We start from the raw sequence: 24,073 nt of genomic DNA, 5'->3' as shown, positions 1-24,073 counted from the left end.
TCCAACAGAGCAGGGGCCTGTTTTCTGTCCCAGCTTGTGAACACAGCGCCTGACATACAGTAGTAATTGCTCAGCCAATATCTGTCAGTCTTCCTCACCTGTAAAACTGTCTAGTGGGGCTGCAAGGCCTACAAGTACAATGGTATAGAACAGGCCGTCTGAAGTTCCAGGGGAGGTTTGCAGTTCTCGACCCTGGGGGCCTGGGTTACCAGTTTTGCAAAGTGAGCCCTGAAGCAAATGTTTTGAGAGGCGTCGGAACCCCGCCCCTTTACAACTACGAAACAAAACAAGTTCTGAGGCAGCCCTAAAATGCTTTCCCTGCTCTGAGACTCTCGTTGCTTCAGAGGCTCTGCGCTCCAGGGCACTACCTGGAATAAACCCTGCAAAGATCTGGCGGGCGCCGCAGTCGGGCGTGCCAGCTGGAGGCTGCGCCGGGACTGCCCCCTCTCATTTCTCCCGCGCGAAACCCGGCCGGACCGCTCCACTCCCTCCCTCCGCTGCAGGGGGGAGCCCGGAGCCCCCAGATTGGCAGCGACCTCGGGCGGTACCCGGCTGCAGCCCTTCTTGCGCCGCCTGAGAAGCGAAATCCATCGGTCGCGAAGTTTGGGTTGTGTAAGCGGAAGCTCGCGGGCGGGCGCGGCGGGGCGAGTGAGCTGCGCGGGGCGCTCCCCCTGTCCCGGGCGCCGAGTGCGCCCCTCCCCCGGCCCGCCGGAGCTCCGGGCGGGGCGAGCGTGCAGCGCGGCCGCGGGCGTTCTCCGTGCGCCGGGCCCCTGGAGAGCCAGGCTCCCGTGGCCGCGTGCTGGGAGGAGGCCGGAGTCCCGTGGGGAAGGATGGCGTTGGCGACTCGCTCACAGGTGAGGGTCTGGCCGCCCGCCGCAGCCCGGACGCGCCCACGTCTGCCTTCTCTTTGCGCCTGGCTCTGCGCCCCGCCTTGGGCTGGAAACGTGGCCCTCGGCTGCCTGGTTGCAGAGCGGGCGTGCCCCGCAGGTGTGTGCGGTGGGTGACGGCTGTTTTCCGGCGCGGAGAGGCCGGGTGCGCCCCACGCGGGCGCTCACCGCCGTCTCGGCGGGGACCTCCGGGCTCGCAGGCCGTGCTGCTGCGGCCAGGAGCCCCTGGAGTGGGACGCACTGGAGGGCAGTGCCGGCGGCGAGGCCGCAGGGACTCAGCGACTGCGTTTGCAGTGCTCATGGGGCTGGGAGGGGGAAGTTTTTTCGGTGCGCGCACCCCACTCTCTGGGATTGGTACGGAGTTGAGTTACGTTTAAGTGTAATTTTCTAAAACAAAACAAAAAAAGTCTTCGAGGATTAGGCAGTTCAACTTGGATAGTTAAGTTATAACTTGGAGTTTATAAGGAATGGCTTTTGTATTTGTTCTAGAACCTTTGTAATTGTTTTCAAGGAACTTGTAACTGTTTGGGGGAACTGGCACCGTCATTAGTCCAGGTTCAAAAACAAAGAGCCCCAAGATCCAAATCATATATACAACATCACCCTAGTTACCCGTTGTAGTTTTAACTAGGTCTTTCTTAAAATTTTCATTATCAAGGTTCCAAGTGTTACAGCGGGTGGTGGGAAAATAGCCTTCCCTTCAGTTTTCTTTTTGACTTTGTAAAAAGAGCTTCTCTCTACTTTCTAGTAACGAATACACAGATTTTATTAAGAGGTAAGCAGCAAAAACTTTTTCCAATGTGCGAAAAATAAACGTTTTAGAAAGGGAAGGAAGCAGCTCCTGAGATCCCGAAAGATGCTTTGTGTGAGGCTTGGGGTTTTTCTTGCGTCAGTCAACACCTCTCTCGCTGCTTCCTCCGTACCTTTGGCTGGCGTTCACCTCCTTTCTCCACCTGGGGACTGGGCCTCCCCAGGAATTGGCAGACCTGAAGGGGAAGGCGTTACCTGAGCCCCTGACGCTGCCACCTGTCTGGGTCTGGCCGCACAATCGCGCCACCGATGGTCACTTTGGCCATTTGATGATTTCTGAAGGGCTTCCTGAAAGTGGACACTTGAGAAAAATCTACTGTTGTGAATGTTTTTGAGGAGTATTTTTAAACTTCTTCAATGAAGGGAGGTATTAAAAACAAGGAAAACTAACTCAAGAAGAGGGGGGACAGGCTTCGTTACTGTTTTTCTGTTAACCACTGGCTCTCACCATACAATTAGTATCGTAGGCCTCTAGGAGGTTTGGGTTTCTCCAGTATTGAAGCCCTTCTGGAAGGAGCTTCCAACCCCTTGTGACTTTCATCAGAAAATGTATCTTGATGGTGTATCCTTCCTGAGACCTGTTGTTCTGGTGGTACAACATAACAATTCCTGCTTAGGAAATTTTAAATGTCCCAGGATGTGTACTTGGAAATGAACACTTTACTGTCAAATAATGAGGCTAATTTTCCATAGTGTTAATACTATTTAACCATGTGTACAGGTGGAGGTAAGCCATCAATTATATCAGAGCTGTTATGCACCCATTAGGGCAAGTTACTTTTTGTAAGATGATCAGGTTTTTTGTTTTGTTTTTTTTTTTTTCCCCTCCATCTCAGAAGCCCTCCTAATTGGCAGTGGAAATTAAGATTTGTTAGGATATTTTTCGGTGGAAATGTTTATCATAGTTTAAGGGTGAGCATATTATAGTGTCTTTAAATGAGTGGAGAATGATTCTACCAGGTGGCAAGGTGACTGCGAATAAAAGCACTTAGTGGACATTTCAGGTGTTGATTAATGTGGCTCTTCCCTGTATCCCCACCTTGTGCACAGAGGAGCAAGGGGAGCACTCCAACACACACTGAAGGGAGGCTCCGCCCAGTGTGCAGTGGGTTTTAATCCCACGCATGCAGCAGATAGAGTTTCCCTCCCTTGCAAAGTGCAGAGCTCAAGGGGCTTCAGTAAAGCAGCTTAGGCCGGCGTTCTGAGTGAAGGGAGGTGGGCAGGGCGGAGACAAGACATGTGTTTAAACTCTGTGGACTCCTTCCTAGCCTCTGCTTTTCTGCAGCTTCACCAGTATGTCAGATTTGATGTCCTGTGACAGTGATCACACCTCCCATGGGCTCTAGTGCTTGTTGGGCTGACCACTGTGCCTTTGTGCTTTTGTATTGAGTGACAGGAATGATGCCCAATAAAGACTAGGGAATCATTACTGAGCGCTCAGCAGAGAAGCTGGCAGGAGCTGGAGGGTGGGCCTGCCTCGGCTTTCTTGCAGAGAGCCTGGGAGTCGAAGAACTGACTCATTGGAAAAGACCCTGATGCTGGGAAAGATTGAAGGCAGGAGGAGAAGGGGACGACAGAGGAGGAGATGGTTGGATGGCATCACCGACGTGATGGACATGAGTTTGAGAAGACTGTGGGAGTTGGTGATGGACAGGGAAGCCTGGCGTGCTGCAGTCCATGGGGTCGCAAAGAGTCGGACATGATTGAGTGACTGAACTGACTGACTGGGAGGTCCTGAATGTTGGTGTGATCTTTTTACTCTCTTCTAGCACTGGGGTGCCTGTGGGATCCTTAGAGAAGGAAATAATTCTAAATGTTCTCATGTATTGCATGAGCATGCTGTCTGGATGAGGAAAGGAATTTATCTTTTTTTAAAAAATTTATGGACTCATTTTAAGGAGGATAATTACAAAATCATAATGGTTTTTGCCATACATCAGTATGAATCGGCCATAGACGTATGTGTCCCCTCCCACCTCCCTCCCCACAGGAATTTTTCTGATGGTGATCTCACAGCCACAAAGTGTACTCATCTGATCCTCTGACTTAAAACATGTGCCCAGAGTCCCAGAAGCTGGTCACAGAGGGCAGTCATTTATGACATCTTAGAAGGCCTGCACAATGATTTGTCATTTTAATAATCCCGTGTTTAAAAGGCCACTTTTTTTTTTTTTTTAAAGCCATTTGTTCTTCCTTTTGATGTACTGCTGACCTCCCACCCATAAAAGAGCTGAATTCTCAGTGGTCAGGCGAAACCTCAGCACAGCATTTTCTGTCTGATCAGGTGTATGGGGACAGAGAATCGTAAGATGCTTACATGATTTAAAACAGTTTAGGAACAGTGCAGTAATGTAAAGCCATTCAGATGGAGTAGTGTAGGCATGATAATTTTAAATTGCCCTTAAGCGTTCTCTTAGTACTCTCTGAACCACAGTACAGAATTTTTACCTCCAAGATACAGTTTTGATTTGTAAAGGACTTAGCTTTATGCATCAAAATGGAATCGATACAGGCTGCTTGGGGAAGAATGTGCTGTGCTTAATCGTTCAGTTGTGTCCGACTCTTTGCAACCCCATGGAATGTAGCCTGCCAGGCACCTCTGTCCATGGGGATTCTCCTGGCAGGAATGCTGGAATGGGTTACTATGCCCTCCTTCAGGGGATCTTCGCTGCCCAGAGATTGAACCCAGGTCTCCCACGTTGCAGGCGGATTCTTTACCATCTGAGCCACCAGGGAAGCCCTGGGGAGGAATAGAGATAAAATATTTGTGGGATCATTATTTTTCTTTTTGAAAAGCAGTGGTCTGTAGGAGTTTTTAAATAGGACCATTCAGAGGCATAGTTGGCATATAGCTGAAGTTAACATGCCAGGATAATTTTCTTATGTCATGGTAAATGCCCTGGGTATAGTGCAAAAAAGTAGGTTGTGAAGTCCCACTGTGAAAGAGGCCAGAGTTTTGGTTCAAGTAGTTGATGGTTTCCTGCCTTCATAATCATCAGCTGATGAGAGAAGTCCTCCTGACTGGTTTAGTTCTTTTAGTGGCTACTGGGTGCTAAGCATTACGTCAGTTATTGTGAAAGAAACAAGAGACTCCTAAAACACTGTTCTTTCCCCAAGACCCAGGCAGCGATCACTCTGGAGCTGCTTGGCTCTTCTGCCTTTGACAGAGTTCAGCTGGCTGTTACTCTGAGCTGGGAGACGGACCTAGGCGGCCTTCAGTTTTGGGGGTAGAAGGCCTTAAGAGAGTCATCTTTATCCCCGCCCTCCAAGGAAAGCCCTGCTGTAGTTAGCATTAACAGATTTCCTCCTCACTGTGGTGATGTGAAGTAGGTTGCATTATCTGCATTTTAAAGATAAGGCTGATAGACTGATTTCCTTGGAGTAGCCTAGTGTGAAAGGAGCTGAATCAGAACTCTGTCTCCAGAGCCGGGGCCTAACTCTTGCTGCTAGACATGATCAAGGACACACCAGGTTTAAACTGTGTAAATAGAAGGAGGTATCAGCGGTCTGGGACTTTCTTATACCTTTGTCCCTCCCTTTAAAGAGAAGAGCTGGGGTGTTAGCCGAAGCTCATCTAGTTCTTTTTATGGAACTGGACAAGTTATGCTTTGAGCAGGATTTCTTGGGTGCTGGCTGTAAAAGTCAGTTTGGGAATGTGAAGAAGATCCACAAAGTTTTTACATAAGATTGACTTTTAGATGAATTTTGTGTTGTACAAATAACACCCTGTTCACAGAAGCTGAAAGGGAGAAAAACTAAACTATTGCTCTACCTCGCTGCTCTCTGGGTATCATTTTCTAGTTATTTTTCATTCCCTGTTTGCCTGTGTCCAGTCACCATTTTTGCTTAACTTCCATAGTATGCTGTTGAATTTTATAGTATGATTGCTGTTTGAATCCTGCTTTCTTTAGCACTGTCCATACTATTTTTCAGAGTAGCTTGGAGGTCTTTACAGTTTTCATTTTCATTCAGATGAGTGTTTTATGTATTTTCTGTTGAACATTTTTTATTTATTAACAAATACATTTAAGAAACTTTGCAATGACCGTCTTGGGTGGTGCATACTATATGCCCTGTGTTGAAGAAAACGCTGTTCTTAATTGCTGTTTCCTTATCATGTACTTACTATTTGATGGGACATGCCTGATTGTCAGTAGATGAGCACCTGAAACATACTGTCTTCCTAAGGCATTTCTCCGTTCGTTGTGTTAGCTGACAGAAGGCACTTTGTGCTCAAGTTAGAATCAGGGCTCATGATAACTGGCCTGGAATAATGACTGTTTTCATCCTGAACTTAGAGCCCCCAAGCTAAGCCTTCTTTGCTCTTGCTTTATTTTGGCTGTAAATTGTCTTCTAGGTGGCATTCCCGAAAATGTGTTTTCCTTGATGTTGTGGATGTCGAGAGATCAAACAGTAGGTTCACTCATTATAAAGCTCTTTCTGAGAGTTCAGAAAACAAAGGTATTTCTTGATGTGCTGGTTATAATAGATGGATGCAGTTTGTAAAATGTCACCATGCTGTATGCTTAAGATCTAGACATTTTCTGGTTGCGTGTTGCTCATAAAACAGCATAACATGGGCTGCCAGGTGTGTGGTGACAGCTTTCCCAGCTTGTCCTGCCAGTTGAACTGGTATCCTGAGGGCAGGGTGTAGTCCATGGGACCCCCTCTCCTGTTCCCCCAAACCCTGCATAGCAACAGCACTGCTTGTGGGCTGCTGCTGCTAAGTCACTTCAGTTGTGTCCGACTCCTTGTGACCCCACAGACCTCAGTCCACCAGGCTCCCCCGTCCCTGGGATTCTCCAGGCAGGAACACTGGAGTGGGTTGCCATTTCCTTCTCCAATGCAGGAAAGTGAAAAGTGAAAGTGAAGTCACTCAGTCGTGTCTGCCTCTTAGCGACCCCATGGACCGCAGCCTACCGGGCTCCTCCGTCCATGGGATTTTCCAGGCAAGAGTACTGGAGTGGGGTGCCATTGCCTTCTCCTGCTTGTGGGCAGCCCGCCATATTTAAAGCTCTGCTTCTGAGGATCCTATGTACCTGGCAAATGCCTTTGAGTCTTTTTGGCACAAGACCTGGCCCTCCCTCAGCTGCCTGCTGGTAGACACCCCCTCTGCTTGGAGAGCCCAGGATTTACCTCAGGGTGATGGCTGATCACCCCAAATCATGTGGCAAGCCAAGGTGATAATTATCCCAGTGAGTGAAGGGCCTGGCATATCATGCGTGCTCAGTCACGTCTGACTCTTTAGGGCCCCATGGACTGCAGCCTGCTAGCCTCTTCTGTCCATGGAATTTTCCAGGCAAGAATATTGTAGCAGGTTGCCATTTCCCACTCCAGAGGATCTTCCTGACCTAGGGATCAAACCTGTGTCTCCTTCATTGGCAGATGGATTCTTTAACACTGGTGCCTCCTGGGAAGCCCCTGGCATATCACAGCTGTTAAATATTTGTTGAGTTTTTAAAGAAAGATGGTTTAGGATTGTCATTGTATAGTGAGTGCAGGCATGAGTTACGACAGGCTGGAGCAGAGCTTCTGGAAATTTTTGTTGGACTAATTCATGGTGGAGGCCAGTTCGCGCCTGCCACAGCGGCCTGGAGGTGTGCGGTCTCACTCTGCCTGTGCAGGAGATGTTCCCATTAATCTTGTTTCGTCTTTAAAAGTCATGCCTATTGCATGATACGATTTTATTTGTTTGTATCAAGAATGATATTTTAAATTACTCTTCTGGGAAAAAAACTTCCTCTCCCCTTTTCCTCCTGTGGTCCTGAAAGCCCTCTGGCTGTCACTGAGCTCCCCAGCTTAAGCAGCATGGAACTGCCAAGTATAAAATTTAGAACTTGGACATTTAATAAGCCCTGAAATATATATCTACCTGTCCACTCCCCCAACCTGCTCCATCCTTTTACTTAAAACTCCATGACTCTGAAGGCGGTTGGGGGGTGTGTGGTTATCATTGATACTGAATTCTCGAAGAATATTTTTTTAATGCAAAATGCCTAGTGCCCTTTATTTTGTTCTCCAGTAACATTGGTTTAGAATAGAAAGTTAAAAATAAAAGTGCATTGAAAAATCATTTATTTTTTAATTTTTATTTTTTATTGAAGTATAGTTGATTTACAGTGTTGTGTTAGTTCTTCTTTGCTCTGGTGGTGGTGGTTTAGTCGCCTAGTTGTGTCTGACTCTTTGCGACCCCATGGACTATAGCCTCCCAGGCTCCTCTGTCCATGGGATTCTCCAGGCAGGAATGCTGGAGTGGGTTGTCATTTCCTTCTCCAGGGGATCTTCCCAACCCAGGAATCAAACCCGGGTCTCCTTGCAGGCAGATTCTTTGCCAACTGAGCTATGTGGGAAGCCCTTCTTTGCTGTAGCAAAGTGATTTAGTTATACATATGTATATTCTTTTTCATATCCTTTTCCATTATGGTTTATTATAGGATGTTGAATGTAGTCCCCTGTGTTGTACAGTAGGACCTTGTTTATTTTATATAAATTCTATTATATATATATAAATGCAATATTTGCAAATCCCAAACTCTTGATTTATCCCTCCCCCACCTCCTTTCCCCTTTGGTAACCGTAAGTTTGTTGTCTATGTCTGTGAGTCTGTTTCTGTTTTGTGAATAAGTTTGTCTATATCATATTTTAGATTTCACATATAAATGATATCATATGGTATTTGTCTTTATTTTTCTAACTTACGTCACTTAACATGATAGTCTCAAGGTCTATCCATGTTGCTGCAAATGGCATTGTTTTGTTATTATTCATGGATAATATCTGTGTGTGTGTATACACACAACGCATCTTCTTTATGCATTCATGCGTCAGTGGACATTTAGGTTGCTTCCATGTCTTGGCTGTTGTAAATAGTGCTCTGTGAACATTGGGGTGCAGTGTTCTGTTTTTTTTTTTTTAATTAGCATTTTCATCTTTTCCTGATACATGGCCAGGAGTGGGATTGCTGGATCATATGGCAACTCTAATTTTAGTTTTTTGAGGAACTTCCATACTGTTTTCTAAATGTCTGTACCAATTTGCATTTCCACCCACAGTGTATGGGGGATTCCTTATTCTCTACACTTTCTCCAGCATTTATTATTTGTAGACTTTTAAAGCTGTCTATTCTAACTAGTGTGAGGTGACAACCTCATTGTATAGTTTTGATTCACATTTCTCTAATAATTTGCCATGTTGAGCATGTTTTCATGTGCCTGTTGGCCATCTGTATGCCCTTCTTTGGAGAAATGTCTACTTAGGTCTGCTGCCCATTTTTTGATTTTTTTTTATTTTTTATTGAGCAATGTGGGTTGGTTGTATATTTTGGGAATTAAACATTTGATGGTAACATCGTTTGCAAATATTTTCTCCTGTTTTGTAAGTTCTCTTTTCATTTTGTTTATGGCTTATATGCTGCGCAAAAGCTTTTAAGTTCGATTAGGTCCCGTTTGTTTATTTTAACTTTCATTTCTGTTGTTTGGGAAACTGACCTGAGAAAGCATCGCTGTGATTAATGTCAGAGAATGTTTTGCCTGTTTTCTCTTCTGGGAGTTGTATGGTCCTACGCCTTATATTTAAGTCTTTAAGCCATGTTGAGTTATGGTATGATGTTGTGTTCTAATTTCACTGGTTTACATGTGGCTGTCCAGCTTTCCCAGTACCACTTCCTGAAGACTCTTTCCTCCATTGTATATTCTTGCTTCCTTTGCTGAAGATTAATTGGCCATAGGTGTGTGGATTTATTTCTGGGCTCTCTGTTTTCTTCCATTGATCCATATTTCTGTTTTTGTGCCAATACTAAACTGTTAAAAATCATGTTTATTCTTGTTTGTTTTTTTTTTTTTTTTACTAACAGTTGGTCCCAGTTGGGGGAGCGGGGGGCTTCCCAGGTGGGGCAGTGGTAATGAATCCGCCCGACAACGCAGGGGTTCATTCCCTGGGTTGGGAAGATCCCCTGCAGGAGGGCATGGCAACCCATTCCGTATTCTTGCCTGGAGAATCCCATGGACAGAGGAACGTAACAGGCTACAGTTCATGGGGTCGCAAAGAGTCATACTGAGCATGCACACACACCGATTTATTTGGGGAGCTTTTTATTAAAATAGTTGAAGCCAGTGGGGCCTCATCCAGCCTTTCTCGTACATGCACATGACCTCTTGCAGAAGGTTTTCTTTACCTGACTAAAAAAAAAAAAAAAACTGCCTTGTTCTCTTTTCCCACACTGATAGCTTCAAAAGTTCACTGAAAAGAGCATCTAGTTGTCCTTGTGATCTTTGTTGTACTAAGTGATCCTCTTCCCCAGCTGTAATTGGGAGCTGAGAAAGGACGCACTCCTAGGGAGTGTGTACATTCACCGTGGCACAAAGCCAGGAGCCAAGTGGTATCAGCAGCCTGCACGGGCCGGCATCCCAGGGATTGTTCAGTGTGCTTTCCCCTAGCAGGGCAGAAGTGTGTCAAGAGGATCCCTCTATAAAGGTTTCCAGGGCTGGGCTGTGGGGTGAAGAGCCTGTCTCCTGGCCCCTCAGGAGTGTGCAGATCTGTCCAGTGCTTGTCTGCGTTGAGCACAGGGACAGCGGCTTACCAAAAGACGGTGTACCCCTGCCCCATGTTCTCCAGACTCCCGCGTCCACCAGTGAATTTCCTGCACATCCTCTAGGCTGACTTCATCCCACATCTGTGTGGACGTGGCCGACCTCGTGGCCCCTAGAATTCTTCGGTTCATCACGTCGTGACTGGGTCAGGTGCCCTCCCGGGCTGACCTCCCTGTTTGCATTTACTGCACCACATTGACACTGACTGTGGATCGTCCACGTCACCCTCCCCCTGTGACTTACTGCTCATGGGGTCCTTGAGCACACGTTCGTACAATTACACTCTGTGATCACTTTTAATAACGAACACTGACACAGCGTCTTCTGCTTCACGGAATGCTTTCCGGTCACAGTTTGGGAGCCATCAGAGCTCTGTGCAAATGTTCTTGTTCTTTTGGTAAACGGGAGGAATGCATTTTCCTGGCCCCTGAAACAGGCAAGACTTAGATGTGCTCTGGCCAATGAAATGTGAGCAGAAGTCAGGTGACATCCTCTAAAGCCAGCGCATCGTCTACCTTGTCATGCTGCCTCTGCCCGTGTTCCTGACGGTGGAGACTGTCCGCCTGGGTCCTGTGTGAGGACGGCGTGCAGCTGGCCCACCTGGCCAGCCCAGGACCAGCATGTTCTGTGGACAGGAAAGAAGGCTTTCTTGCTTTAGAGCGTTCAGACGTGGAGTTGTCTGCTGCTGCTCAGTAATCTGTCCTGTCCTGACAGACACGCAAAGGCATGTGTGTTTCAGTGCGGATTCTGTGGCTCTCACCTGGGTGAACTGGTGTCACGGTGGTGATAGAAGTCACAAGGAGGGGAATGCGCCTGTTGTCAGGGCTTCGGGGATGTCAGTGCCCTGTGTCAGGCAGGGCAGAAGTGTCCCGTAGGGAGAAGCCACCAAAATGTCAATAGCAGCTTGTTGAAAAACACTGAGAGCAGACTAGTTTGATTTGACAATCAGTCTTTTAGAGTACAGAGAAATCTTAACATTGGCTTCACACTTCCTGTCTGCTGACCCTTTGGAAAAGGAAATTACCCAGAACTTCCCAAGTGATTTGGCTCGCTTCCCTCCCAGGACATCTGCCAAAACTTTGTTTGGTTCATAGGCTACTCTTCTGAACAGCTATTCTAAACCCTAGATACAGACACATCTGTTAATTTCCTCCCACTTAGATTTTCTCTTTTAAAAATAGCATTGATTTTTTTTTCTTCTGCCTTTTTTTTTATGATGGCAGAATATGCATAACATAAATTTTACTATGTTAACCATTTTCAAATGTATAACTCAGTGGCATCTGGTTCAGTCAAGTTGTTGTGTAACCATTACCACTGTTCATACCCAGAACCTCTTCATCATCCTGAACTGAAACTGTATCCTTTAAACAATTCTCTCTGTTCCTTCTCCTTCCCCCCAGTCCATAGGAATCACCCAGAAACACTGTTTCTGTGAATTTCACTGGAAACATATAGTATTTGTCCTTGCATGTCTGATGTATTTCATTTAGTGTATTTTCAAGATTCAAAGATATATCTTCTTACAGTCTGAATAATAACCCATTGTATGCATATGCTACATTTTATATATATATATATTTTTTACATTTTATATATTATTCATTCATTCGTGTATGGACATTTGGGCTGTTCCTACCTTTTGGCCATCTTTAATAATACTGCTATAAACATTGGTGTAAAATATCAGTTTGAATCCCTGCTTTTAATACTTACAAACATATACCTAAAAGTGGAATTACTGGATTGTATGGTAATTATGTGTTTATTTTTTGGGTAACTATCATATTGTTTGCCACACTGGCTGCACACTTTTTCATAACCACTAACAGTACTCAAATGTTCCAATTTCTCCACTTACTCAGAAACACTTATTTTCTATTTTTTTGATAATAGCCATCCTAATGGGTGTGACTTTTAATATCTCACTGTGGTCTTGATTTGCATTTCCCCTAATAATTCATGATGTTGAGCATCTTTTCAGTTGCTTATTGGCCATCTGCATATATTTGGAGAAATATCTGTCTAAGCCTTTTGCTAATACTTAAATTGGTGTTTGGTTGCACTGTAGGAGTTCTTTGTATTTTCTGGATGTTAACCCTGTATCAGATACATGATTTGCAAATATTTTCTCCCATTCTCTAGTTGTATTTTTCATTCTCTTGGTAGTATCCTTTAGTGCAGAAAATTTTTTAATTTTAATGAAGTCCAATGTATCTGTATTCTTTTCCTATTATTGTCTGTGCATTTGGTGTCATATCCATGTCATAAATTTTTCCATCTATGTTTTCTTCCAAGAAGGAAAGAGTTTTTGTAGTTTTAGCTCTAACATTTAGATTCTTTGCATTTCTAGTTTTTTGTAGATCATGTAAGATAGGATTCAGCTTCATTCTCTGCATGTGGAAATCCAGTTTTTCCAGCATCATTGGTTGACCACTGTCCTTTCCCCATTGAACAGTCTTAGGATCCTTGTCAAAAGTCATTTGACCATCTAGTCAAGGGTTTATTTTGGGGTGCTGTGTTCTATTGCGCTGATCTAAAAATCCATCTTTGTGCTGGGACTATACTGTTTGGATTAGTGTAGTTTTGTATTAAGTATTGAAATCAGTTAAGTGTGAATACTCCAGTGAGGTTCTTCATTTTCAAGATTGTTTTGATTTTTCAGGGCCTCTTGAGATCCCACATAGGAGGGCTTTTTTGTTTTTGAAAAAAGTGTTAGCGTGATTCTGATGAAAATTCATTGGGTATACTGATAGCTTTGGGTAGTGTTGTCATCTCAACAACATTAAGTCTTCCAATCTATGAGCATGTGATGTCTTTCCATTTATTTATGTCTTCATTAATTTCACTCAGTGGTCTTTTGTAGTTTTCAGTGTGTAAGTCTTTAGCTTCATGGCCCAAGTTAATTCTTTTTTTTTTTTTTTTCATAATGAAAAGTTTATTCAAAACATTGAAATCGTTTATGGATTTAAGGAATAATTTTTAATGTTTTTCTACCTCAAATAAAATACAATCACTTTGGTGATCATTCAAGAATCTAAATCCTTTCCATGTAACTAATTCTATTAATAGTACCTAATGAAAATTTTTAAGTTGCATCAAATACTGCCAATAGGATAAAGTAACTTACAAAAAATCTCTGGTTGATTACAACATCCTTTCCTTCGATGACTGAACTATAATCTATGAACCTATGAAAGTCACACATTAAAAAGAAATTATAAATAAAAAGTGGTTTACCTCTCTCAATTTCTCTCGCTCTCGCTCTCGCTCAGCAATACGTTTTCGCCTCTCTTCTTCTTCCTTAAGAGCATTTTGTGTTTCTGTTCTTAGCTTATCATCTTTAAGAATCTTCCAAATTTTCTTTCTGCCTTTTCCAGGAGACTTGGAATCATCATTTTCATCTTCTTCTTCATCATCTTCTTCATCTTCTTCTTTATCTTCTTCAGAATTGCTCTTGTTTTCACTGGATGAGTCTTCTTGAACCTTAATGCGTCGCCTTTTCTTCTTCTGTTTGTAACTTCTCTGATTTTCTTCCAACTCTGCTTTCTTGGCAGACCTTGTTCTGGGCCGTTGTTCATCTTCAGATTCACTAACTTCTTCACTAACTCCAGATTCCTGAAAATCAGAATCTTCAGAATCTTCACTACTCACCTCATCTCCAAGGTTTTCTTCATTGTGTTTTCCAGTTCTTTTCTTCCCTTCTTCTGACTCATCTGAAGATCCATCCTCATCGGAGGAAAGATTGGCTTTAATTTCTTCTAAAAGCATCTTCTTGGCAATTCTTACAAATAAGTACTTGCAGTGAAGGATGTCTATAAATGGAATCTTTTTGAAAATGATTGACCTGTTGTCCACAAGCTGTACAGCTCACAATCCCATGAAGCCCATCTTTTGGCAAGCTTTGCATAGTAATATCATTTTCTGAATTTTCATTAGAAGCATCTTCATTTACAGTTTCATCCAAAGGTTTTTCATCATCAGATTCTACATACTTTGTTACAATTGAAGGTTTCCTCTTTGATCGTGATGATCCTGACGATTTGGATTTTTCTGCAGAGCTAGCTCCCTCTTCCCTGCTGTTTTCCATCATATCAGAGTTATTGCCAGACCCACTGACTTTATCTGTGCTTTGGTTCATCACAAGTCTTGGAGGAGAACTTGTTTCTTCAGATTCCTCTGATGAGTGTGCCAGAAAGTCATGAAGCTTCTGCACCAATGTATTCAACTTGCTTTCGCTCATGGACTCAGCAGTCATGTTTTCGCTTCCACGCCCTGTAGGATTCAGCGACCGTAGGGCGCCACTCTGCGCTCGCCGGCGTGCAGTGAGGATAGAAATGCACTGGACCCTTAGTCGTCACTAGACCTGGCGCTGGATCCCCCCACAGCTCAAAGGCCGGCACCGCCGCCGCCGCCGCAGGAGCCGCGGGCGCAAAGCGCCGCCGCCGCCGCCGCCATTTTGTTGGGCCGAGGCTCCCCAAGTTAATTCTTAAGGTTGTTTTTTTTTTTTGATGCTCTGATAAATGGAATTTTTCCAGATTGTTCCTTGTTAGTGTATAGCAATGCTACTGATTTGATTTGAATTTGTTAAATAGTACTGACAGTTTCTATGGGGTCTTTAGATGTTCTACATAGTTACATCACCTGCAAACAGTTTTAATGCTTTCTTTCCAATTTGGATGCCTTTTACCTACCTATTTTCATTGGATAATTGCTCAAATACTGTGTTGAATAGAAGTGGTGAAGGTAGGTGTTTTTGTTTTGTTCCTGATCATAGGAGAAAGTGTTAAGTCTTTTCAGTATGATATTAGCTGTGGGGTTTTCATAAATGGCCTTTATTAGGTTGGTAATGATTCCTTCCATTCTTTGTGGAGCTTTTTAAAACCATGAAAAGATACTGAATTTTGTCAAATGCTTTTTCTGCATCAGTTGAGATGATTATGTGTTTGCATTACATTGATTGATTTTCATATGTTGAACCATGTTGTATTGTAGAATATATCCCACTTGGTCATCTTGTATAATCTGAGCTGCTGAATTTGGTTTGCTAGCCTTTTTTTCAAGGAGTTTTGCACCATAAGGGCTATTGCTTTGTACTTTTCTTGTAGGTGCTTTATCTGGCTTTGCTGTCAGAATAATAACCAGCCTCATAGAATGAGGTAAGAAGTGTTCTCCCCTCTTCACTTTTTTTTTTTTTTTTTTAAGAATTTGAGAAGGATTGATGTTAATTTTTCTTTAAATGTTAAATAGAACTCTGATCCTGAGATTTACTTTGTTGGGAGGTTTTTCATTACTGATTCAAATTCTTACTAGTTAGAAATCTTTTTAGGCTTTTTGTTTTTGAGGAATCAGTCTTGGAAGGTTGTGTGTTTTACGCATTTGATCTAGCTAATTTTTTGACATATAATTGATCATAATACTCTTTTAGAAAAAATATTACTTATTTTCTTTTCGCTTGGCTGGGTCTTGGTAGCTGTGTGGGCTTTTCTCTAGTTTCAGTGAGCAGGGCCTGCTCTCTGGTCGCAGCGCACGGGCTTCTCATTGCAGTGGCTTCTCTTGTGGCCCTCAAGCTCTAGGAGGCGTGGGGCTTGGCAGTTGCAGCACACGCTCAGTAGTTGTGGCTCCCGGGCTTGAGAGCACAGGCTCAGTAGCCGTGGTGCATGGGCTTAGTTGCTGCACAGCATGTGGGATCTCTCTGGATCAAGGGTTGGACCATGTCTCCTACATTGGCAGGTGGATTCTTTACCACTGAGCCACCAGAGAAGCCCTAATTATATTATATAGTACTGTTTTTGTTACCTTTGTTACTTATGCAAAACTAGTAGTAATGTCTCTGCTTTATTTCAGCAATTTGGATTTTCTGTCTCTTTTCCTTAATCTGCCTAAAAGTTTGTCAGTTCTGTTATTGTCATAGAACCAGTTTTTGGTTTTACTGATTTTTCTCTATTGGTTTTCTGTTCTTTATCTCTGCTGTAATTTTTATTTCCTTCCTTCTGCAACCTTTGGGTTTAGTTACCATACTTCTTCTAGTCCCTAATAATATAAAATTAGTTCGTTGGTTTGAGATCATTTTTAATATAAATGTTTATGGCTATATATTTTTTTCTTAGTATTGCTTTCTCTGCATCACATAGGTCTTGGTATATTTTGCTTTCACCTCTTTGAAAATATTTTCTAATTTCCCTAGTGTTTTCTTCCTTGACCACTGGTTGTTTCAAGAGTGTTGTTTAATTTCTACTTATTTGTGAATTTTCCAGTTTTCCTTCTGTTACTGATTCCTAGTTTTCTTTTATCATTATTACAAAGATAGTTATGTGATTTTAATCTTTTAAATTTATACTCACTTGTATGTAGTGTCACATACAGTCTGTCTTGGGGGCGTTTTCCATTTGCTCTTGAGGAAAATGCATATTCTGCTGTTATTGGGTGTTGTGTTGGGAGGAAGATGTATATTCTATTGTTCTGTATATGTCTGTTAGTTCTAGTTGGTTTATAATGTTCATTTCCTGTTTTTCCTTATGGATCTTCTCTCTGGTGTTTCTATCCATTATTGAAAGTAAGGTACTGAGATCTCCAACTATTATTGTAGAACAGCTTTTTTTTCAATTCTGTCAGTGTTTTCTTCTTAGGTATTGAAGCTCAGATGTTTCATACGTATTTATAATTATTGTATCTTCTTGATGAGTTGATCCTTTATCAGTGGGTTATGTCTCTTATAATTAATATCTACTTTATCTGATATTAGTATCAGTCTCACTTTGGGTTACTGCTTCTGTTGAAGATCTTTTTCTGTTCTTTCACGTTCAACCCGTTTGTGTTTTTAGATCTGAAATAAGTCTCTTGTAGACTGCATATGGTTGGGTCCTATCATTTAATTCACTCTGCTAATCTGTCTCTTGATTGTCAAGTTTAGTCATTTGTATTTAAAGTGATTACTGCTGGGGAAGGACTTTAACCGTTTTATTTTTGTTTTCTTTTGTCTTCTAGCTTTTTTGGCCCTCATTTCTTGGAATTATTGCCTGTGTTTGCGTTTTGTTGATTTCATTGTAGTAGCATGTTTTGATTACTTCTCATTTCCTCTTGTGTGTATTCTATAGATATTTTCTCTGTGGTTACCATGGGGATTACATATAATATTCTAAAATTAAGACAGTCTAATTTTGACTGATACCAATTTAACATCAGTGGCATACAGAAGCTCTGTTCCTATGTCGTTCTGTCCCCTCTCCTTGTTGTTGATGTCACAAACGACATCTTCATGGATGGTGTACCCACAAACACAGATTTGGTTTTTTAATCTTACTATTGAAAATAAAAAGTGCAGTTTCAAAACCAAATTTACAAAACACTGAGTTTTACACTTGTGTGTTTCCCTTTAACTGAAGACCTTATACTTTGTATGGCTTTACGTTACTGAGTCCTTTCATTTCAGCTTGAAGGACTCTTTAGGATTTCTTGTGGGCAGGTCTAGTAGTAATGAACTCCCTCAGCTTTTGTTTATTTGGTAATGTCTTAATTTCTCCCGCATTTTTGAAGGACAGTTTTTCCAGATACAGAATTCTTGGTTGACAGTTTTTTTACTTTCAGCACAAATGTATTAATCTATTGCCTTCTGCCCTCCAAAACTTTTGAAGCAAAATCAGCTAGTAGTAGTACAGAGGGTCCCTTGTTGTTATGAGTTGCTTTTCTCTTGCTACTTTCAACATTCTCTTTTATCATTCCACAGTTTAATTAAAGTGTGCCTCAGTGTGGATCTCTTGGGTTTATCCTACTTGGGATTTCTATAATTCATGCCTTTCATTAAATTTGGGAATTATTTGGCCATTATTTTGTCAAGTCTCTTGATTCTTTTGCCTTCTCAATCTGAATTTGAATTTCTCTAGGGAAATGTTCAATTTAGTTATTGTATTTTCTCCAGAATTTGTTTCTTTTCCTTTTTATAATTTCTCTTTACTGATATTATCCTGTTGCTTATATATCATTTTCTAGTTCTTTTTCTACCCTAGTTCTTGCTGTTTTCCTTTTGCTCTTTGAGTATTTTTAAGGCAGTTATCTTTGTCTAGTGAGTTCCAGTCTGCTTCGTCAGGGACATCCATTTCTACCTATTATTTTGTTCCTTTGAATTTTGTTTCTTAGTATATGTTTCTTCTTTGCCAAAAATTGGGTGTTTGAGAAACTGGCACTCTTTTCCAGTTTTTGAAGACTGGCTGTAATGCCAGGGAAACCATTCACTGGTTGGCTGGGTATGCTCTGAGCTTGAAAACTTAGTTAAGCTTTTCTCACATCTTTTTTGAGAATGTGTCTTTTGGACCTGTGTGTGACTTTGTCAATTCTTCCACATACACAACTTCTTTTGACTATCTTAATTTCCCTAGAAGTTTTACCCAAGCTTCTCCTTGGGGCTTTAGATGGTCTGTTGTATTTCTCCATGCATAAACTCTCATTCCCAGGCATCTGCAGGTCTGTAGGCCCCTACAGCTTGCATGAGCAATGGCTGGAGCTTTTCCTCACCCAGGAGTGAGTTAGGTGAGACAGGGACCCTCAGGCAGCCCCCCTGACTGATCAGAAAGTTGCAGTCAGTGTCTGCTTTACTGGTTTAAGGGAATTGGAAACTAGGCTGAAGCATCGTCTGGACCAAAAATTGCCATGTGAACGGAATGGAGCACAGGTTAATAAAATGCCACCTAAGTTTCTGCCATTCGGAAGGTGAATGTTTCTTTTTTCTTTTCTCTTTCCCTTAAATTTTTATTTTATATTGGACTATGGTTGATTCACAATGTTGTGTTAGTTTAAGGTGTACATCAAAATGATTCAGTTATACATAGACATGTGTCTGTTGTTTTTCAAGTTCTTTTCCCATTTAGGTTATTCTAGAATACTGAGTAGAGTTCCTTGTGCTATATAGTAGGTCTTTGTTGTCACTTTTAAATATAGTAGTGTGTATATCTCAATCCCAATGCCCAAACTATCCCCTCCCCCACCCTTGCCCCCTGATAACCATTAAGTTCATTCTCTGTTTCTGTTCTATAAATAAGTTCATTTGTATCATATCTTTTTCGATTCCACATACAAATGATATATGATTATTTGTCTTTGTCTGACTTAACTTCATTTACTATGATAATTTCTATGTCCATTCATGTTGCTGCCGTTGGCCTCACTTCATTTTTTATGGCTCAGTAATATTCCACTGTATATATGTGCCATGTTTTCTTTATCCATTTATCTTTCAGTGGAAATCTCGGTGGTTTCATGTTTTGCCTATTGTGAGTAGTGTTGCTGTGAACATAGGTATGGGGGTACATGTATCTTTTTGAATTGCAGTTTTGTCTGGGTATATGCCCAGGAGTGGGATTGTTAGGTCATATGGTAATTCTGTTTTTAGTTTTTCTGAGGAATCTCTTTACTGTTTTCCATTATGACTGCATCAGCTTACATTCCCACCAACAGTGTAGGAGGTTTTCCTTTTCTACACACCCTCTCCAGCATTTGTTATTTGTAGGCTTTTTAATAATGGCTGTTCTGACAGGTCTGAGGTGGTGTCTCATTGTAGCTTTGATTTACATTTCCCTAATAATTAGTCATGAACATCTTTTCATGTGCCTACTGACCATCTGTATGTCTTCTTTGAGGAAATGTCTATAAAGATCTTCTGTGCATTTTCAGTTGGGTTGTTTGTTTTTTGTTGAGTTGTAAGAGTTGTTTGTATATTTTGTTTAAGCCTTTGTCGGTTCCATCATTTGCAAATACTTTTCACATTCCATAGGTTGTCTTTTCCTTTTTTTATCATTTGCTTTGCTGGGCAAAAATTGATTAGACCCCATTTATTTCTGTTTTTATTTCCATTATTCTAATGGATCCAAAAAGAGACTGCTGCAGTTTATGTCAAAGAATATTCTGTGTTTTCCTCTAAGATATTTTTAATATCCAGTCTTATGTTCAGGTCTTTAATCCATTTTGAGTTTATTTTTGTGTATGACATTGAAGAATATTCTGTTTTTTTTACATGTAGCTGTCCAGATTTTCCAGCATCACTTATTGGAGAGACTATCTTTTCTCCATTGTATATTCTTGCCTACTTTGTTGAAGATTTGTTGACCATTGGTGTATGTTTTTTTTTCCTTTGGATTTTCTATCCTTTTATATTGGTTTGTATTTCTTTTTCTGTACCAGTATCATATTGTTTTGATTACTGTAGCTTTGTAGTATAGCCTGAAGTCAGGGACCCTGATTGCCTGAGTTCCGTTTTTCTTAAGATTGCTTTGGCTATTTGGTGTCTTTTGTGTCTCCATAGAAATTTAATTTCTTTTTTTTTGTTCTGGTTCTGTGAAAAATGCCATTGGTAAGTTGCTAGATATTGCATTGAGTCTGTAGATTGCCTTGGGTTGTATAGTCATTTGGACAATGTTGATTCTTCCAATCCAAGGACATGGTATATCTTTCTATCTGTGTTATCTTCAATTTCTTTCATCAGCATCTTATAGCTTTCAAGGTATAGGTTTTTTGTTTCCTTAAGTAACTTTTTTCCTAGGTATTTTATTCTTTTTATGTGATGGTACATGGGTTGTTTATTCAATTTCCCTTCCTGATCTTTTGTTTGTTATTATATAGAAATGTAATAGATTATTCTATGTTTTAATTTTGTATCCTGCAGTTTTACCTGATTCATTGATGATCTCTAGTGTTTTCTGTAGCATTATTAGGATTTTCTATGTGTAATATCATATCATTTGGAAACAGCGACAGTTTTACTTCTTCATTTATAATTTGGATTTCTTTTATTTCTTCTCTGATTGCCAAGCCTAGGACTTCCAAAACTATGTTGAATAAAAGTGGTGAGAGTGGACATTCTTGTTTTGTTTCTGATCTTAGAGGAAATGCTTTCAGCTTTTCAACATTGAAAATGATGTTAGTTGTAGGTTTGTTATATATGGCCTTTATTATGTTGAGGTAGGTTCTTTCTATGCCCCCTTTCTGGAAAGTTTTTATAAATGGGTGTTGTATTTTGTCAAAATCTTGTTCTTCACCTGTTGAGATGATCATATGATTTTTATTCAGCAATTTGTTAATACAATATATCGCACTGATTGATTTGTGGACATTGAAAAACCCTTGTATTCCTGGGGTAAGCCCCACTTGCTCAGATATGCAGATAACACCACCATTATGGCAGAAAGTGAAGAAGAACTAAAGAGCCTCTTGATGAAAGTGAAAGGGGAGAGTGAAAACGTTGGCTTAAAGCTCAACATTCAGAAAACTAAGATCATGGCATCTGGTCCCATCACTTCATGGCAGATAAATGGGGAAACAGTGGAAACAGTAGCTGATTTTATTTTTCTGGGCTCCAAAATCACTGCAGATTGTGATTGCAGCCATGAAATTAAAAGACGCTTACTCCTTGGAAGGAAAGTTACGACCAACCTAGACAGCATATTAAAAAGCAGAGACATTACTTTGCCAACAAAGGTCTGTCTAGTCAAGGCTATGGTTTTTCCAGTGGTCATGTATGGATGTGAGAGTTGGACTATGAAGAAAGAAAGCTGAGCACCGAAGAATTGATGCTTTTGAACTGTGGTGTTGGAGAAGACTCTTAAGAGTCCCTTGGACTGCAAGGAGATCCAACCAGTCCATCCTATAGGAGATCAGTCCTGGGTGTTCATTGGAGGGACTGATGTTGAAGCTGAAACTCCAGTACTTTGCCCACGTGATGCAAAGAGCTGACTCATTGGAAAAGACCTTGATGCTGGAAAGGATTGGGGGCAGGAGGAGAAGGGGATGACAGAGGATGAGATGGTTGGATGGCATCATCGACTTGATGGACATGGGTTTGGGTGGGCTCCGGGAGTTGGTGATGGACAGGGAGGCCTGGCATGCTGCAGTTCATGGGGTTGCAAAGAGTCGGACACGACTGAGCAACTGAACTGAACTGATCATGGTGCTTGATCCTTTTAATGTGTTGTTGAATTCAATTTGCTAGTATTTTGTTGAGGATATTTACATCTGTGATCATCAGTGATATTGGCCTGTAATTTTCTCTTTTTGTGGTATCTTTGGTTTTGGTATCAGGGTGATAGAATGAGTTTGGGAGTGTTCCTTTCTCTGCAATTTTTTGGAATAGTTTTAGAAGGATAGGTGTCAACTCTTACCTAAATGAGTGTGTGATAGAATTTGCCTGTGAAACCATCAGGTTCTACATTTGTTTTGTTGAGTTTTTTTAATCACAGTTTCAATTTCAGTACTGGTGATAGGTCTGTTAATATTTGCTATTTCTTCCTGGTTCAGTTTGGAGAGATGAAACCTTTCTAAGAATTTGTCCATTTCTTTTAGGTTGTACATTGCATTGGCATATAGTTGCTTGTGTTAGTCTCTTATGAGTCTTTATATTTTTGTGGTGTCAGTTGTAACATCTCTTTTTTCATTCTAATTTTATTGATTTTAGCCCTCTCCCTTTTTTTTTTCCCTCTCTTTTTTCTTGATGAGTCTGGCTAAAGGTTTCTTGATATTATGTTTTCAGAGAACCAACTTTTAGTTTCATTGGTCTTTTCTGTTGTTTTCTTCATCTCTATTTCATTTATTTCTGCTCTGATCTTTAAGACTTCTTTCTTTCTACTGACTTGGGACTTTGTTAGTTCTTTTTTCTCTGGTTGTTCTAGGGTGTAAGGTTATGTTGTTTATTTGAGATTTTTCTTGTTTCCTGAGGTAAGATTGCATTGCTATAAACTTCCTTCTTAGAATTGCTTCTGTTGCATCCATAGGGTTTGGATTATGTTTTTGTTGTCATTTGTCTCTAGGTGTTTTTTTAAAATTTCCTCTTTGATTTCTTCAGTGATCCATTGATTCTTCTGCCTCCAAGAATATTTGTGCTTTTGGTTTTTTCTTCTCTTAATTTCTAATCTTGTAGCATTGTGGTTGGAAAAGATGCTTGATGTGATTTAAATTTTCTCAAGTTTGGCAAGACTGGCTTTGTGCCCCAACATGTGATCAGTCCTGGAGAATGTTCCAGGTACACTTGAAAACAATGTGTATTGTGCTGTTTGGGGATGGAATGCTCTATAAATATCAGTGAAGTCCATCTGGTCTTTTGTGTCATTTAAGGCCTATGTTTCCTTATTGGTTTTTCTGTATAGATGATCATTCCATTGATGAAAGTGAGGTGTTAAAAGTCCCTCACTATTGTTGTGTTACTGTTGAATTCTCCTTTTATGGCTGTTAGTGTTTGTTTTGTATACTGAAGTGCTTTTATCTTGGGTGCATGTATAAGTGTTATGTCTTCTTGGATTGATCCCTTGATCATATGTAATGTCCTTCCTTGTGTCTTGTAACAGTCTATATTTTAAAGTCTGTGTTGTCTGATAAGAGTATTGCTACTCCAGCTTTATTTTGATTTCCATATGCATGGAATATCTGTTTCCATCCCCTTTCTTTTAAGTATGTATGTGTCCCTAGGTCTGAAGTGAGTCTTGTAGACAGTGAATGTACAGTTTTATGTGTTTGTATCCATTCAACCAGTCTATGTCTTTTGGTTGGAGCATTTAATCCATTTCATTGAATAAATAACAATATGTATGTTCCTGTTGCCCTTTTCTTATTTTTGGTTTGTGTGTGAGCCATTATCCCTTCGGTAGGAGATGTGACGATGCTGTGGTGTCCAGGCCTGAGCTGGCCTCCCCTTTGCTGTGGTTGTCACTGCCCTGTCAGAGGTGGGTCTGCCCCCTAGAAGTTGGAGTGGAAATCCCCAGATCTGTTTCTTGTCTGTGTTTCTGATCCACAGTGTGAGGTAGGCAAGGT

The 24,073-nt window shown here is 41.3% G+C and overlaps 1 protein-coding gene across 5 annotated transcripts in view; it reads left to right on the top strand.

Annotated features, from left to right (window-relative positions):
• Positions 1-343: 343 nt before the first annotated feature.
• The window catches only part of CDCA7L (cell division cycle associated 7 like), a 46,170-nt gene continuing 22,440 nt past the window's right edge, over positions 344-24,073 (top strand). For 4 of the 5 annotated variants that reach the window (XM_061165050.1, XM_061165048.1, XM_061165049.1 and 1 more), the window contains exon 1: positions 721-854. In XM_061165050.1, coding sequence (XP_061021033.1) covers positions 831-854 — 24 coding nt within the window. In that variant the 5' untranslated portion in view covers positions 721-830. Of the gene's footprint in view, positions 613-720; positions 855-24,073 lie in introns of those variants that run through there. The other variant, XM_061165051.1, reaches the window with a different exon arrangement.

Source organism: Dama dama, chromosome 18 (assembly GCF_033118175.1).
Source record: "Dama dama isolate Ldn47 chromosome 18, ASM3311817v1, whole genome shotgun sequence".
Taxonomy (NCBI): domain Eukaryota; kingdom Metazoa; phylum Chordata; class Mammalia; order Artiodactyla; family Cervidae; genus Dama; species Dama dama.
This window is presented reverse-complemented; position numbering and strand designations above follow the sequence as displayed.